The sequence below is a fragment of the Eretmochelys imbricata genome, chromosome 8, assembly GCF_965152235.1.
Source record: "Eretmochelys imbricata isolate rEreImb1 chromosome 8, rEreImb1.hap1, whole genome shotgun sequence".
In the NCBI taxonomy this organism is placed as follows: Eukaryota; Metazoa; Chordata; order Testudines; family Cheloniidae; genus Eretmochelys; species Eretmochelys imbricata.
In genome coordinates this window covers 45,592,976-45,609,367 of record NC_135579.1, presented here as the reverse complement: position 1 = coordinate 45,609,367, position 16,392 = coordinate 45,592,976, and the positions used below count along the sequence as shown (strand labels likewise).

The 16,392-nt window shown below is 39.9% G+C and overlaps 1 protein-coding gene across 1 annotated transcript in view; it reads left to right on the top strand.

Annotated features, from left to right (window-relative positions):
- SUCO (SUN domain containing ossification factor) overlaps positions 1–16,392 on the top strand; it is an 83,911-nt gene that overhangs the window by 38,996 nt on the left and 28,523 nt on the right. The window contains exons 7-12 of the mRNA XM_077824154.1: positions 4,616–4,736; positions 6,341–6,465; positions 6,945–7,012; positions 11,404–11,511; positions 13,318–13,423; positions 16,343–16,363. Coding sequence (XP_077680280.1) covers positions 4,616–4,736; positions 6,341–6,465; positions 6,945–7,012; positions 11,404–11,511; positions 13,318–13,423; positions 16,343–16,363 — 549 coding nt within the window. The remainder of the gene's footprint in view (positions 1–4,615; positions 4,737–6,340; positions 6,466–6,944; positions 7,013–11,403; positions 11,512–13,317; positions 13,424–16,342; positions 16,364–16,392) is intronic.

Genomic DNA, 16,392 nt, shown 5'->3' with positions numbered 1-16,392 from the left:
TTCTTCAAAAACTCATATCCCCCCTTGCTTTTTTTCAGTTTTAAGTATCAGGTTTTCATTTCTCTCTTGCTTTAAGAATTAGTGTTCCCTTCATTTGGGGGATTGATCTGTAGTTCTGATTACTGCCTTGTGTGATGTGATTTCACTAGTTAGGTCATTGAATGATCTTGCCAAGATCCTTCATCACAGAGGAGGAAGGGCTGATATTCTAAATCTAAAAAAATTGTAGAAAGCTGACCAGGAGGGTGGCAAACGAGGATCTTTTATCTCATAGTGGGGAGAACAGTAAAGGGAAAAAACAAATTTGATTTACAGCAGAAAAAGCACTTTCTTTTCAATATAAAAAAATGGTTTCTCTCCCCTGTACTGCCCCATTCTTCTGTGTAAAATGGGCAGTTTCTGTTGGAAGAGAAAAAGTCACAAAACTTACTTGGAAATAATGCAAGAACCCCAAAACAACTATTAAAAAAACCCCTGATGACAGCCATCCAACACAAAAAGTGGAATCAGCTACAACTCCAGAGCCCACACAGTGCCATCTCTGGGAGAAACCATGGCACAAGGACCTGCCACGTGGACACTACACAACTCCCCAACATCATGAATTTATGAAGATTATCTCTAACCAGAGCTGAACTGTCTGTACTCTCCAAGGGATTGAACTTCGGCGATGACACAGAACCTGATACCATACTAAACATGGGGAGAACTATAAGAGTTCTTCTGCTGCCTTTTGCCTCAAAGAATTTTTTCACAACAATGGCGACACCACCCACAATTACCATGTCCCGACTGACAGTCATAAGAAAAAAGAATCGTCTGACTGGACCTCACAGAGAAGACAAAACCACGCTCTTGATCATGTTGATTGCTTCAGGAAAAAAATTGACTGTGAAATCCTTAACAAACATCACATCCACCACAATCTCTCCACTGCCAAGGGGACAGGTATACAGACCCTGAAATCCAACCACCAAATAGTGCTCAAATTAACAGACAAAGGAGGCATTATCGTAGTCCTCAACCATGACTCCATTAATGAGGACAACTGACATTTCTCCAACACCACCCACTACAAAGAAGTCAAAGAAGACTGTACACCCCAATTTACCTAGGAAATTAAGGATATCATGAAATTCTTCCCCAAACTACTCCAAGAGAAACTCCACAGCTTCATCCTCCCACAAATCCAACCAACACACCTTTTACATGTTCCCAAGATACACAAACCAGGGAATCCAGGCAGACCCATAGAAACCATCCTCAAACCATTCACCATGCAAAGAGCCACCTTCCTCTAGGACACAACCGATTCTTCCAGAAACTCCACAACATTAGTAACCTCGCTCAGACCACCGTCTTTTTTGCACCATGGATGTCACCTCCCTATACACCAACATCCCTCACAATGATGGCATGTGTGTCTGCCTCAAATATTTACAAGATAATGGACAACCCTCTGATTTCCACCCGCAGCACATCGCCAAATTCATCTATTTTCATCCTCACCCATAGGGTGACCAGATGTCCCGATTTTATAGGGACAGTCCCAATTTTGGGGGCTTTTTCTTTTATAGGCACCTGTTACTCCCCACCCCCGTCCCGATTTTTCACACTTGCCCTCGGGTCACCCTACTCACCCATAAGTTTTACATTCAACAACAAATACTTTGCCCAAACCATGGGAACAGCCCTAAGTACTAGGATGGCTCCCAAATGTGCCAACCTCTTCATGGGTCACCTTGAAGAATTTCTGGAAAAATGCACCACAAAATCAGTGATATACTTCACATGTATCAGTGATGTTTTCATCCTCTGGACAGATGACCTAAACTCCCTCAGACTTCCACCACAAGTTCAACCACCATGATCCATCCATTAAAATTTCTGTAGAACACTCTCACACTAGCATCAACTTCCTGGACACCACAATCCGCTTCAACAGTGAAACCCTCCAGACTACTATGTATGAGAAATCCACAGATCACCACATCTGCCTTTATAGATCCAGTAAGCACCTCAAACAGATCAAGAAATCTGCTATCTACAGCCAGGCATTCAGATACCACTGAATATGCTTCAAGTTGAAAGTCTGGGATATATAACTTCACACTTAAAACAGTTTTCACCGAACAAGGACATTCCACCAGAGAAGTAGTTGCATCATGGAACAGGCCACCCAAATACCCTGAGAGAATCTGCTTCAATACAGAAATAAAAACCTCCTCTGACCACATACCTCTAGCTGTCACCTACCAGCGCACACTGGAACCTGTACAGGTTATCATAAACTGTAATCCATATTTTTTGGGGACCCCCTCCTGAAAGATCATTCCTGAACCCCCTCTTCTGGCCTTCAAATAACCCTCTAGCCTCTCCCAGCTCATCATCAGAAGCAAGCTCCCCATAGACCAGGACACACCAACTCAAAGTGGCACGAGACGCTACCAGAACAGATGCGCAACCTGCAGAAACATCTTTATTCTGCAATAATCAATACCCCCATAATACACTTCTCAAGATCCATGGGTTCTACATATGTCTATTACAACATGTGGTATACCTCATCCAGTGCACTAAATGTCCAAATAACGGTGGGTGAAACAAGTCAATTGCTACACTCTCTCTCAAATGAACTCTCAGAAAAATGAGACACAAACACCTTATCACCCGTGGGTGAACAGCTTTTTTTCACAAAGTGATCCATCTGTCTGACCTCTCCGTTCTCATCCACAAAAGAAAACTGCACAACAGCTTCAAAAGACAAACCTGGGAGCTTAAATTCATAACTTTGGTAGATACTAAAAATCATGAACTGAATATACACACTGGATTTATGGTTTATTACGACAATCTATAACCCACTTAACATTCCCTCCAGTTCCCCCCCTCCCCCAAAATGACTGGAGAGGTGTTAACTGGCGACTTCGCCTTGAATGGTCCCTTGAATGTGTTAACTACTTATGCTGTTTCACCTTATATTTACCTGAATAGGTAATCCAAAGATCATTTGATTACTTGTTTGGTTAATTCCCTCTGAAGCACCTGGCATTAGCCATTGTCTGAAGACAGGGTACTTGGCTAGATGGACCTTTGGTGTGACCCAGTATGTACTCCTGGGGGAATTCTGCGCCATTGCGCATGCACAAAATTTATGCCCATCAGATTTATTTGCTTCCCCGCAGAAAAATGACACTGATGGGAAAGCAAAAGGAAGCCACAAGAGGGGTCATATGATCCTCCCTAGCAGTATGCGTTGAATGCCCAGGGCAGCCGGTAGAGAGATAAATCGCTGTGGGGCAGGAGGCAGGACTGGGGAAGACCTGGCTGGTGGCTCCTACCTATGCCGGGCTCAGCTGCTAGACCTGGCTGGGCTGGGCTGGGGAGGATAGGACTTCCTCTTTCCCTGCGCGGCATCGGGGGATGGATCAGACTTACCCCCAGATTTCCCTCCCAGCTGTAGGAAGCTCTGCAAAGCCTCCCTCCCCCCACACCCACTTCCTGCACCCATGGCTCCTCAGTTGCAGGGGAAAGGATCACTGTACAGGGAGCTGCTCCCCCATCCACCCAACCCCCGTGCATCCAGACCCCCTCATACCCAGATCCCCCTGCTGAGCCTCATTTCGTCCCCGCCCCATTCAGAGTCCCCCTGCTGAGCCCAACTCCCCCTACACCTGGACCACCCCAATGAGGTACCCAGATTCCCATACTAGTGAGCCCCAACCACTGCTCCTGGTTGCCCACTTCACTGAGTCCCATTCCCCCAGCATCTGGATCCCCCACTGAGCTTCCCACACCCAGATCCCCTGCCGAGCTGTATCCCCCCCGCACTGATCCCCAACCACCTTCACCTGGATCCCCCTGCAGAGTCCCATTACTGCTGCCCCCATTACCTCCCAAGAAGCCTCTGGGTATCCAGATCCCTCCGCACCCAGATCCCCCCACTGAGCAGCTCGCACCCAGATTGCCCCACACAGACCCCCCCTCAACCCCCACCTGGAGCCCCCCACACTAAGCCCCTCCACACTTGGCTCCTGCCTTGTTGAGCCTGTCTGCCCACACCTGGTGCACCTGGCATGGAGGGGCAGGGCCCTAGGGTATTTCTGGGGCAGGCCCTGTCCTTACGCTATGTCAGGGTTGGTTACAGCCTCACCACTGAGTCCGTGTCCCAGGGCGGGAGCTACACAGTGATCTCCCACCTCTGCAGCTAGTGGCTTGTGCTCCCCAATGCCTTGCTGGAGCCTCCGCATTTATTTGACAAGATTTGCAGAATTTTAAAATACTTTTAATTTTAAAACTTTAATTTTAAAAATACAATTTTAATTTTTTGGCGCAGAATGCCCTCAGGAGTAAATATGGCCATTTTTATGCTCTTAAAGAGCTCCTCTTCCCAAACCTGCAGAGAAACCCTTTGTAAGCTCAGAAGCTTCTCTCATATCAACAGAATTTGGTCCAATAAAAGATATTAACTCCTCCACCTCGTCCATTTAATATTATTTTGATTTGGAATTTGTTTGGTTTTTAAAAAGCACTGCAGTTCTTTGTATTTTCTTGATTTAATGTTGCTGTCTAAAAACCTGAATCCTGTATATTGCTTGATCATGTTGTTTTGCAGAAAGACTATAAAAAAGCAGGAGAAATTGACCCTACATCAGTAATAACCCCAAAGGACCCAGGAGACATCCCAACATTTGACGAGTGGAAGAAGAAGGTTATGGAAGTAGAAAAAGAAAAAAGTAATTTCTCTATGGTTAATTCCTTTGGTCTAAATATGAGCCACTTCCGTATTCTAGTGTTTCCTCTTCTATTAACTTTGTCTAAAATTTAAATAGTACAAGTAAATGCATTAGGATACAGCCCAAAAGTCCACTTCTGTACTAAAAATACATAATACAGAAATGCAACTGACTTCCTTTTGTAGTTGTCTGTCAAAATATTATCCCTGTAGAATATGGCAAGGCATTGGCATTTGGCAGTATTTCATAAACATCAAAATTGCAAGAATTTCAACGTTAATTAAAGCAACTGGGACTTGTGTGCAGCTATTTCATTGCAAACTGTTAGGCAGACTTCCATTTTGCAGAAGAAACCCTGATGCTGAAGCAGCTAGTCCTGCTCAAGTATCTCCTTAACTGAACATAGAAATATCAGACTTTAAAGATAGTAATCCTGCAGTCCTATAGAGCTGGGAAAGGGAACATTTCCCCATCTTCCCATGGAATCTGGTGCTTATTTCGAGCCCAGAAATGTCCTACAATAACTATTTTAAAGTCATGGCATATATAGTAAATCTAAACAAATTAATATTTAAAGGCTTTTATGGGTTTCCCTAAGATTTGTGCTGTTCTCACTCAATAATTAAGACACTTGACATTAGGTGGAGGTCTACAAAAAAATAGTCTTAGTGACATTTTTAAAAACTCAAGTGTCTGTATTATTGAACTTTGGTAAAAGAGATGGCATATAGAGAATACATGATGGCAAAGTTTTATCAACACTGATTTAGGATGCCCTGCATACCTTTCTTTTCCTTTGTCACCTGTGAGTACAAGGAAGTTTCTGAATGAATGCTACTAAAACATGTCTATCCCACCATTACATAGCTGTGTCTGTAAATGTCCAAAAAGTTTTGATGTGTGGGCCATTATCTTCATTCCGATATCTACTGTTTCTTTCTTGGTTTTTATAATATTTAAAACTTTACTACAAATTACATAAAGAAAAAATTTGTGGCCTTATTCCACAAAAGTCAGGGAATTCTGAGTAATGGTAATCACTGTTGCCTAAGCCTTGTCATACATGCGTCACATCAGACATTTGTACAGCTGTTGACTGGTCAAGAACACAAGGTACGTATTACATTGTGTTTTATTTACAGAGCACCAGTCACTGAAATCTATTTGAAATATTGTGCTCTCTTCTGATAGAGAAGAGAGAACAAATTGAATGCCTCTTGCACTTTGGCAATTAATTTCCCTTTTGGGAGTTTGTCAACAATTTAACACTTTAAAAATCATGCCCAAATTCTTGTTTCATATAGATGAAAGCTTCCCCGCATTGGCAAATTGAAGTGCTAACATGGGAACAAGATAAATTATTTAAGTTAACTATTAAGTTCTACATAAAAAATGAAAGAGGAACCTTAAAAGCAGCTCTATGGAAAGAGCATTATTTTTACACAGTTTTATCACATACAGTGAATTAATTTGTACACTTATGTTGAAGCTTGCAGCTTTGTTACTCAAATGTTGAATAACAATACTTTCTTCAGATCTGAAAAGATTAAGCCCATACAGGTCTTTTGTTACCTTGTTAACAATAAAATGTATGTTGTGTGCAGGTCAATCAATGCACCCATCCTCTAATGGAGGACAACATGCCACAAAAAAAGTTCAGAAAAACAGAAATAACTATGCCTCGGTAGAGTGTGGTGCCAAAATACTGGCAGCTAATCCAGAAGCAAAGGTAATTTTATTGACTAATTTGGAGTTATGAATGTATATGTGTGCATATTTTAAATATGATCTTGTACTGTGTTCTAGCCACACTTACCTTAAAACAAAACATTGGTTTTCCAAGTCAGTGTTTCTAACCGTTTTTCAGTGGGTTTTTTTTTTTTTGGCTTTTGAAATACTGGAATTCTGTGAAAACCTCTACCTAGCATAGGAATCTATATGGAAGCTAGTTATGTTGTGTGCTGTAAAATCTTGCCAGCTTATTTAATAAGGACTAATCCTCTGGGGGTATATGTAATCTGAGATGTGTTATCTTCTGCATGCTGTCCTGTTCAACCAGTTCCATAACTTGGTATTTGACTCTTAGAATTATATGTGCACTCTAAATGCAGAAGTATGGGTTGAAAGGCCATTTATGTTAAAGGAAATGTTGCTTTATTTTAATTCTTTATTACCTGTCATAACTTAAGAATTTTATTATCCATTTAGAGTACATCAGCAATTCTGATAGAAAACATGGACCTCTATATGCTAAATCCATGCAGTACTAAAATCTGGTAAGTTATGTAGCACTGTGCATAGGGTTTTTTGGTTTGCCATCCTGCTGGGAATATGTGCAAACTGGTCCATTTACTTGAGATCAGAATCTGCCTGCCTTAAGTGACACTAAACTGTTCAGAGTGGGGTAGAGAGGGAAAATACTCAAGAGTTTAGAAGAAGGTGGACCTTCATTAATTTCCTCCACTGCAGAGAAAACCCAATTTGGTGGTAGTACTACTTTCTCTGTGGTGTTGAGATATGGTGATAGAGGGACGGGTTCACCTAAGTTTTGAGTTTTGTGCTTGGTCTCTGTAGCTTAGTTGCTCCCATGGCATCTGAAACAAGGAGGTTGCTCTGCAGACTAAACCAAGGAGAGCAGCATAGGGAGAAGGGAAAAGAAAACACAGAAGGCAGTTCTAGCCCTTCCCACCTCAAAGAAAACAGTACTGTGGGGTTTTTTGGGAGTCAGATCTCTCTTCTAAAGTTCCTATATTCTTTTCCTTTCTCCCCTGCTTCAGTCTAACACTTCTTACACCATGCCCACCATTGTCACAGGAGCCCTCTTCATGATCAGTTCTTTTGTAATCAGCAAGCTCAGCTTCCGAGTCCAAGAGCTGGTGCCACTTAGCTCAAGATTGATTGCCCAATCTTTTCCATAATTCTGAATCTTCTCCACACATGAACCAGCAGAACATTTGAGTACCATGGTTTTTAACAGAGCTGATGTTTTTCATGACACACTATTATTTAGCTTTTTCTGTGAAATCTATGATCTTAGGGAAGAGAAAAACCTGTGCATCAACTTGGCTTTTGTAAAGACCTAAGTGAATCTTCCACAACTGTATAGTTGCTTTTGAAGGAGTTTAAAACACTGATTTGAATCGTATTTTTTTTTTTTTCCAGGTTTGTGGTGATTTTTAGTTTGGTCTGTATGTAGGATGGATTACCCTAGGTATATCAGATGTTGGCGCATATGGCATTTATCAGTATGCTATTGAATATATGCTGTGAATCTGTTCCAGTTGCATAAAAATTGAAAGTCTGCTTTTAATTCAAATTGTGACTTGTACAGTATTAAATGTATCTCAGGATTATAATTTTTTCAATAAACTGATTGATATTGTAGCACAGTGAGTTACTGTGCTGAAACTCTGAGTTTAGACAGTAACCCAGGGCTCTAACTCTCCTGGGCTGGGAGCACCATGGAAACAAATTTATTCGAATCCTGGAGAGAGACTAGGACAGCTGTTTCTCTTCATTGTTGTACTGTATCTTCTCTGATTAAATCAGTTAGCATATTAAGTCCTTTTCAAATACAGGCTAGTTAAGATGAGGCGCACTGAAGAAACGAATAAAGGGAAATGTTTAACCTGGAATGAGGCCTGGGAGTGACTAATTAACAGAGTCCTTAGTAGTGAACTTGAAAGTTGAATATTCATAATAAATGTCATCTGAAGAATTTACATTATTTACACTGGGCTTGTCACTTGACAGTTGATGTGGGCTCTTTTTTGCTAATCCTTTATGCTTTGAAATTTTCTTATGCATCTTCAGTTGGTGGCAGTGCTCTTGTTTCGGACTATTATTTCTAAGTAACAATTAGCAGTCTGCACAAGCCTGCTTCTCTTCTAAACAGATAGCATATATAAAAATATTCAGGTATCTGGTTAGAATCATAGGAATATAGAACTGGAAGGGCTCTCAGTAGGTCATCTAGTCCAGTATCCTGCACAGAAGCAGGACTAAGTATTATCTAGTCCCATCCCTGACAGGTTTTTATCTAACCTATTCTTAAAAACCTCCAGTGGGGGAGATTCCACAATCTCCATAAGTAATTTTGTTCTCGTGCTTAACTACCCTTACAGATGGGAAGCTTCCTAATGTCTAACCTGGATGCAGTTTAATTACTGCAATCCATTACTTCTTGTCCTATCCTCAGTGGATCAGGAGAACAATTGATCACCCTCCTCTTTATAACCATCTTTTACATGCTTGAAGACTGTTATCGTGTCCCTCTTCAGTCTTCTCGTCTCCAGGCTAAACAAACCCAGTTTTTTCACTGTTTCTGTGTAGGTCATATTTTCTAGACCTTTAATCATTTTTCTTCTTCTCCTCAAGATGTTCTGCAGTTTGTCCACGTTTCCTGAAATGTGATGTCTCGAATTGGAAACAGTACTCCAATTGAGGCCTTTTCAGTGCTGAATAGAGTGGAAGAATTATTTATCGTATCTTGCTTACAAAACTGCTAATACATCCCAGAATGATGTTGGCTTTTTTCCACAGTATTACGTTGTTGACTCATATTTAGTTTGTGATCCACTGTAATTCCCAGATCATTTTCTGCGGTACTTCCTAGGCAGTCATAATCAATTGCACAAATGGCATATTCCTTCCAAGGGTAGTGCTTTGCATTTGTCCTTATTGAATTTCATCCTGTTTATTTCAGACCGTTTCTCCGGTCTGTCAAGATCATTTTGAATTCTAAGGCGCTTGCAATCCCTCCCAGCTTGGTATCATCTGTAAACTTTTTAAATGTGTTCTCTATGCCATTGTCCAAACCATTTATGAAGATACTGAATAGAATAGGACAGAGGACCGATCCCTGCAGGATCCCATTCAGTATGCCCTTCCAGTTTAACTGTGAACCCTTGATAATTACTCCGAGTATGGTTTTCCAGCCAGTTGTGCACCCAACCTTATAATAGGTTCATCTAGGCTATATTTCCCCAGTTTGCTTATGAGAAGGTCATGTGAGACCGTATAAAAAGCCTTACTAATGTCAAGATATCAATCTACTGCTTGCCCCCTAACTGCAAGGCTTGTTACCCTGTCAAAGAAGGATATTAGATTGGTTTGACATAATTTGTTCTCAATAAATCCAGGTTTACTGTTTGTCACCTTATCGTCTAGGTGTTTACAAACTGATCATTTGCTCCATTACCTTTCCAGGTACTGAAGTTAAGCGAAATGATTTATAATTCCCTTGGTTGTCCTTATCGTCATAGGGCTTGTCTACATACACAGCATTGCGGTGGCACAACTGCACCACTGTCGTGCTTTAGTGAAGACACTACTATGACAGCGGGAGAGCTTTTCTCGTCGGCATAGTTAATGTACTTCCATGAGATGCAGTAGCTATGGGAAGAGCTCTCCCCTTGACAGTGCTGTCTACACTGTGGATTAGGTCAGTATAACTATATCTCATGGGTGTGGGTTTTTCACACTCCTCAGTGGTGTAGTTATACCGATGTAAGATTGTAGTGTAGACCTGGTAGAAAGCTGTATTGTGGAGTAAGTGCAGGTTCTACCATTTCCTGCATGCTGTCTCAACTTTATACACTACGTACTCTGGGCTGCATGAACAACTGGAGAAGTTAATATAAAACTTTTTTAATTTCCTGTGTGCATTACATGGAAATGCAATGATTGGGAGTGCTGCTCTGTTTTCCTTTGTGATCTTTAGAAATTTGGATCTTCAGAAGGTGATAGGAACTGCTATGGCAATGTGAGACTATAAACTACAGACAACTTTATGCAGGTTCCCTCTTCAATTCCCTCCATCTTCCTCACAGTTTAACTCACTACCTTTTTTCTTTTTATTTAATAAATGGTGTGAATTTTTGTTTTAATAGTTCAGTTCTCAAATTTGTACATGTGGTGGGCACAAGTCCTTAAAGCAATACATTTTCCAAACTACCAAATCCACAAACTGTCCAAAAACACCCTCTGCATACTTAAGGTGTGTGTGCACTACAGCGGCACAGCTACAACGTGGCACCTGTGCAGTGTCTACACGGACAGAAAGCATTGGTCCATCTGTGCAGGTAATCCATCTCTCCAAGAGTTGGGAGCTAGGTCAATGGAAGAATTCTTCTGTTGATCTAGCTCCTTCTACAGTGGGGGTTTAATAATTAATAATTTCCGTTAATAAAGAGCAAGCCAGAATAGAATCTAGTTTGCTCTTCTGGAGTTGTATTGGCTTTGGAATATTATCAGGAATAAACAGTAGTAGGTACTTACTGAAATAAATGGATATGGCCCTGAATACTCAAAGGGGGCAGATCTGTGGGATAAGATGTCACTTTTCCGAGTCGAGCTTAATTTGAAAGAAACAAGAGTTGCATTATTTTACCTTGAGAAAATGGATGTTTTGAGCTAACATTTTATTCCATTCCCTGTATATAGAATTTAAGAGCAGAATAATCTGCAACCCACCCACACATCAGAGGAACAGTTTTTTTGACAGATTTTCTAAAGGTAGCAGTGAGTGGTGCCTCTGTATTGTTGTAAAGCTATCTTGTGGCACATTTCCATTGTGAATGAAAGCACTAACTGTTTTGAATTGTGTAATGAAATGGTGTGTTTGCTGGGGGTCACTTATTTCCAATATCCCTTTTTTGTCTTAAAGGTTTGTTATTGAGCTCTGTGAACCAATTCAAGTAAAGCAGCTTGACATTGCAAATCATGAATTATTTTCATCTACTCCTAAAGACTTCCTAGTGTCCATTAGCGACAGGTATGTCATATAATAAGAATTTGAATTTGTGATCACTTGCGTTCAGGAAGCTCAACATAAAGCAGGAATAATACTCAACAATTGCAATGATCTCATAACTAATAGAATTTGAATACCAAAATACTACTGTGTGGCTCATTCCTTTGCTTAATGTAAATGGTGTGAAATAATATGGAAGAGTTACTCTGCATGTGTGTGTAACAGGTGTTTTTCAAAATAGGTAGATCAGCTATTTAGCTTTCCCCAAAAAAAGCAAAATAACTTAATCTACACTGTTACCTTGATATCCTGTTGTACTTTCTAGATCAATCTTTGTCATTCTAAATTGTGGAAAGCAAGTAACATCTTTTAAGAGATCCCACATCTTTACCTTCCAGTGGTACAAAACCAGTTGCCCACATCTTGAACTCCCAACCAATGTTATCATTAAAGTAAAATATTAACTCTAGTAGATCCCATATTCCCACCCCCCCCCCTTTTTTTTTGCTTTTTAAATCCTTTTATTTTCTTACTTACCATTTTCAAAACGGAAGAAATGACACCATTAGGCGTTATTGCCCTTTCCCACCCTCTGGAAGTTGTTAATCATACATTTCTATCACATTGTTTTTGTACTAAAATCACTGTTTTAAACTGTGTGTGTGTGTGTGTGTGTGTGTGTGTGTGTGTGTGTGTGAAAGCCGAAGTCCCATTGCATGGGGCTGAAGCCCAGGTTCCTGAGCCCTGCCACCTGGCGTTGAAGCTGAAGCCTGAGCAGCGTAGTTTCATTGGGGCCCCAGGCAGTTGCCCCACTTTCTACCTCCTAACGCCACCCTGGCTTCTATATGCAGAAAACCAGTTATTGCGGCATAGGTGGGCCGTGGAGTTTTTATAGCATGTTCGGGGGGGGCACTCAGAAAGAAAAAGGTTCAGAACCCTGGCATAGGGGATCTACTGATCACTCCTCCTCAGTAACTTGTGAAGGACATTATCTTCTCTTGAGCTTTGATGGCTCAGAAACTATGGGTGCCTGGTCATATTTCAAAATTCCAAACTTTGTAGCTGTCATGTTCTCTGTCCCCTAACCTCCAGCTACTTAAACGTGGGCAACACTTATAGCTATATATTCATCTAAAGCAGTCTGTAGTAAGAAGCAGACGCACACACCTTATTGCAATACTAAACTAGGTATTAACATGTTTGTAAACTTTATATTCAGTTAACTTGTTCTTAAGTTAGCAAGTCCTTAGCTAAAATCATCCCTGAGCATGAAAAAAACTTTGCTCTAGACTGTAGGCATTTTGAAATGCCTGGAATCTCAGTAATTTAGTAACTGAACTAGGACTAATTCTATTATCACTGAGTATGATACTTTAACAGCAGTGTTTTATCTAATGGTTTAGGGTCTCTTTTGTTAAAAGAACAATACTGATGTTCTGTTGAACTTGGGACTGACAAACTTCTTTACTTTGCAACATCCAGACCATTTTTCCTTTTCAAAGCAAATACTTCAATATATTTTGTTTGGATTTCAAAATCAGTGCCCAGCAACACAGGCCTTGTGCATAATCCTTTAATAATTGTATAGGCATTATGGAAGCAGGATTGATTTCAGTAAAAATATTTGCTTTAGAGTTTCTTAGAATGGCTAAACAGGGAATATTGAAGTTATGAAAAAAGAATTATGAAAAATATTAAAAATGAAATATCAATTTAAAAAAAAATTAATTAACCTTAATTATTCAAAGAATATTAAAATTATGCAAAAAAAGTCTTGATGATTCTCTACTTCTTTTTAAAGAAGTCAACATTTTTGATATTTTCCAGGTACCCAACTAATAAATGGATTAAATTAGGTACTTTTCATGCAAGAGATGAGAGAATTGTCCAAAGCTTTCCTTTGGATGAACAGATGTATGCGAAATACGTTAAGGTAATATTTTTAATGTGCACTGAATGCAACCATTCTCACTTTCAATGTAATAAAGAATTTTGAAGAATGACTTTCGCATGAGTCACCAATATAATGTTACTTGAGAGTCGGTTAAAAAGTTCTTGCTCAGTTAGCAGTCTGAATTTTTGTTTACTGACATACCATGATTAATTCAAATACAAGAGGTTATTAAGGAGAGGCTGATAACTTTAGCATTAATTTTCTCAACTGCAGCTGATTTTGTAACTTTGGTTTTGGCTGCCAGTGTTTTACTTTGCTTTTTAGGATTAATGAAGCAAAACATTTTCAGAACCTTTTTCTTTATAAGTACACCTCTACCCCGATAAAAAGTGGTCCGTGGGAGCCAAAAAATATTACCGCATTATATCGAACTTGCTTTGGCCCCCCTGCTCCTTGTCCCCTGAGTGCCCCCTCCAGAGACACCCTGCCTACTGACAGGCGCTCACCAGCTGCGGTGGGAAGTGGAGCACAGTGAGTGTCGGTAAAATGCATGGTGCTCCGCTTCCCACCGCCAGTGAGTGCAAGGAGGTTGGGGAAAGGACGCCCGCTGCACTCGCCGGCGGCAGGAAGTGGAGCACTGGGGCTGGGAGCTGGTGGAGTGGAGTGGGCTGGGGTCGAGCGTCTCTGCTTCCGCCGCCACCAGTGAGTGCGGGGGAGGGAATCCCTTCTCCCTCCCCTCCCCTGAGTGACAGGGCTGGGGCTGGGGAAGCGGAGCGGGCGGCTCCCAGCCCCCCGCTAATCACCCAGGCCACTCTGGGCCTGCAGGGCCCCCAAAAGTCCCCCCCCCCAGCTCCTGCCTCCCAGACCCGGGGTGGGGTGGGGGAAGAGGCCTGCTTTACCGCATTATATGCGAACCCGTGTTATATCGGGTCGCGTTATATCGGGGTAGAGGTGTACAATATATACCAATACACATGTGGTGCACACTTCCACAGGTTCATATTACCTGCGGTAGTTTATTCTGTATCTCTACAGTGTAACCTACTCTCTAGCAGTTATACACTTCCTCAGTATTTTTTACTCTATATTGCTACACAACTTCAAACAAAAATAATGATGCATTAAAATCTGAAAATTTTAGAACATCAGGTTTGATATCTAGTATAGTATTCATAGTGGAGTTCTTGAGCTGTAACTGCCACATATGCTAATTCCTCTGAATTAGTTAGGCTTGCTGCTGGAGCCACAATTTAATAATTGATAAATTCACAAAGGCTTGTTTTTGCATTGAGAATACTTTATTTAAGATTTCAGGAAAACGTGTGAAATCTAGCCTATTTAGAAATCCTCTCATAGTTAATGAAGAGAATGCATTGGTACAATTGCAACTTGCTTTTGTTCTGAAAAGGATACTTTTGCTTCCAAATACTTGCGTTTTGAGTTTATTATTTATTTATTTATTTATTTGTTTATTTAGAGAACAATTTCTTTCTCTAGTTAACATCTCGTCTGAGCATCCAAAACCACATTATTTGATGCATTGGCATGCTTAATGTTTGTTTTCACTAATAAAAGTGAGCATGTAACAGTGCCATAAGTAAACCTTAAATCTGAGATAGGCCAGCTTTCTATTTTCATTCTCATTTCATTTCATTTCATTTCATTTTCATTCCCTAACTGCAATTCAAATATACTTGCACTGCAGTGGTTTCTGGAGTAACACAATTTGAATGGAAACAGTGCGGATTTTGATTTGCTAATCTCCCCCACTTAAAAAAAATAATTTGCAGCATACTAGCTTTTGTTGAGCATTTTCTCTCTCCTTTGAACCTGTGTTTAGATTATAGTTGGTTCAAGTTGTAGTATATCTTTTTTTTAATGTTATCATGGTAATTTACTTTATACCCTTCTTTAAATTCTATCACTATACTGGTTAATTTTTTACAGAAATTAAACTTTGGCATTGTCCAAGGAAACGTAAACACTTGAAATTGCTGAATTTCTGTAAAAATTGTCTTGTGCCATAAAATTAAGCAATCTATTTTCCTAATGATGTGGGAGTGATTTAACTTGTAATCTATGCTAATAACTATCCAGATCTTTTACTCTTCAACTCTTAATTGCATAATTACACCCCAAAAAATCCTGCATGAGTCTGTAAAATGACAAGATAAAGACTTCTATTTGCTCTGCCTGCTGGCTGAATTAATAGCCTAATCAGTATAGCCAGAACTGTGACTTTATCTGTTAGTAAAGTACCAAAAGTGTGCTAGATGCTATAGAATTTTTAAAATCTCTTGTATATATAATCTGCCTTAAATATTATGGTCCAAAAACCATGAAATCTTAAAAGTGCTAATTGTTCTTGGAGTGTATTGGCTTTTATAATATCGAATATAGTTTGCTAGCATGTTATAAAAATAGTAGTGGCTAAAACTTTCCTGTTGGTTCTTCAGCTGCTCTATCACCTATCTTCCCCTAGAAATATTTCTGTAAAACAGAACATGTTATATTGAAATTAGAACAGTTACAGTATGTATGAAGTTCATACTAAATGTTTCTTCTAAAAGTTCTCATCTTTCAGTAGGCTGTTTAATGCTCCCCCCATCCCCAACTTAATAATAATCATATTTATTAAGATTAATTCATTTCAGTATTCTGTGTCTGGCATATCAAATTTTTTTATCATTCTATAACAGAAAATGTAGAGTCTGACTATATCTTTCGATTAATAGAAACAAAGATTTCTGTGCATGTTATTTCTTTCTGTCTGCAAATTGAGGGCTAAAGTAAATCTAGGTTTACTTAAAGCAAACTATGTAGTTTTGCAGCTTTATCCTTCACGTCTTATTTCTTTGTGCATTTTATGGTACTTATTTAAAAAAAAATTCTAGTTGCCTGTGGCATGGCCTTTGTACTGATATCTTTTTTTTTTTCTTTTCCTTTCTCTTGCTTCAGATGTTCATCAAGTACATAAAGGTTAGCAACCTCCTTTCTGAATGTTGAAT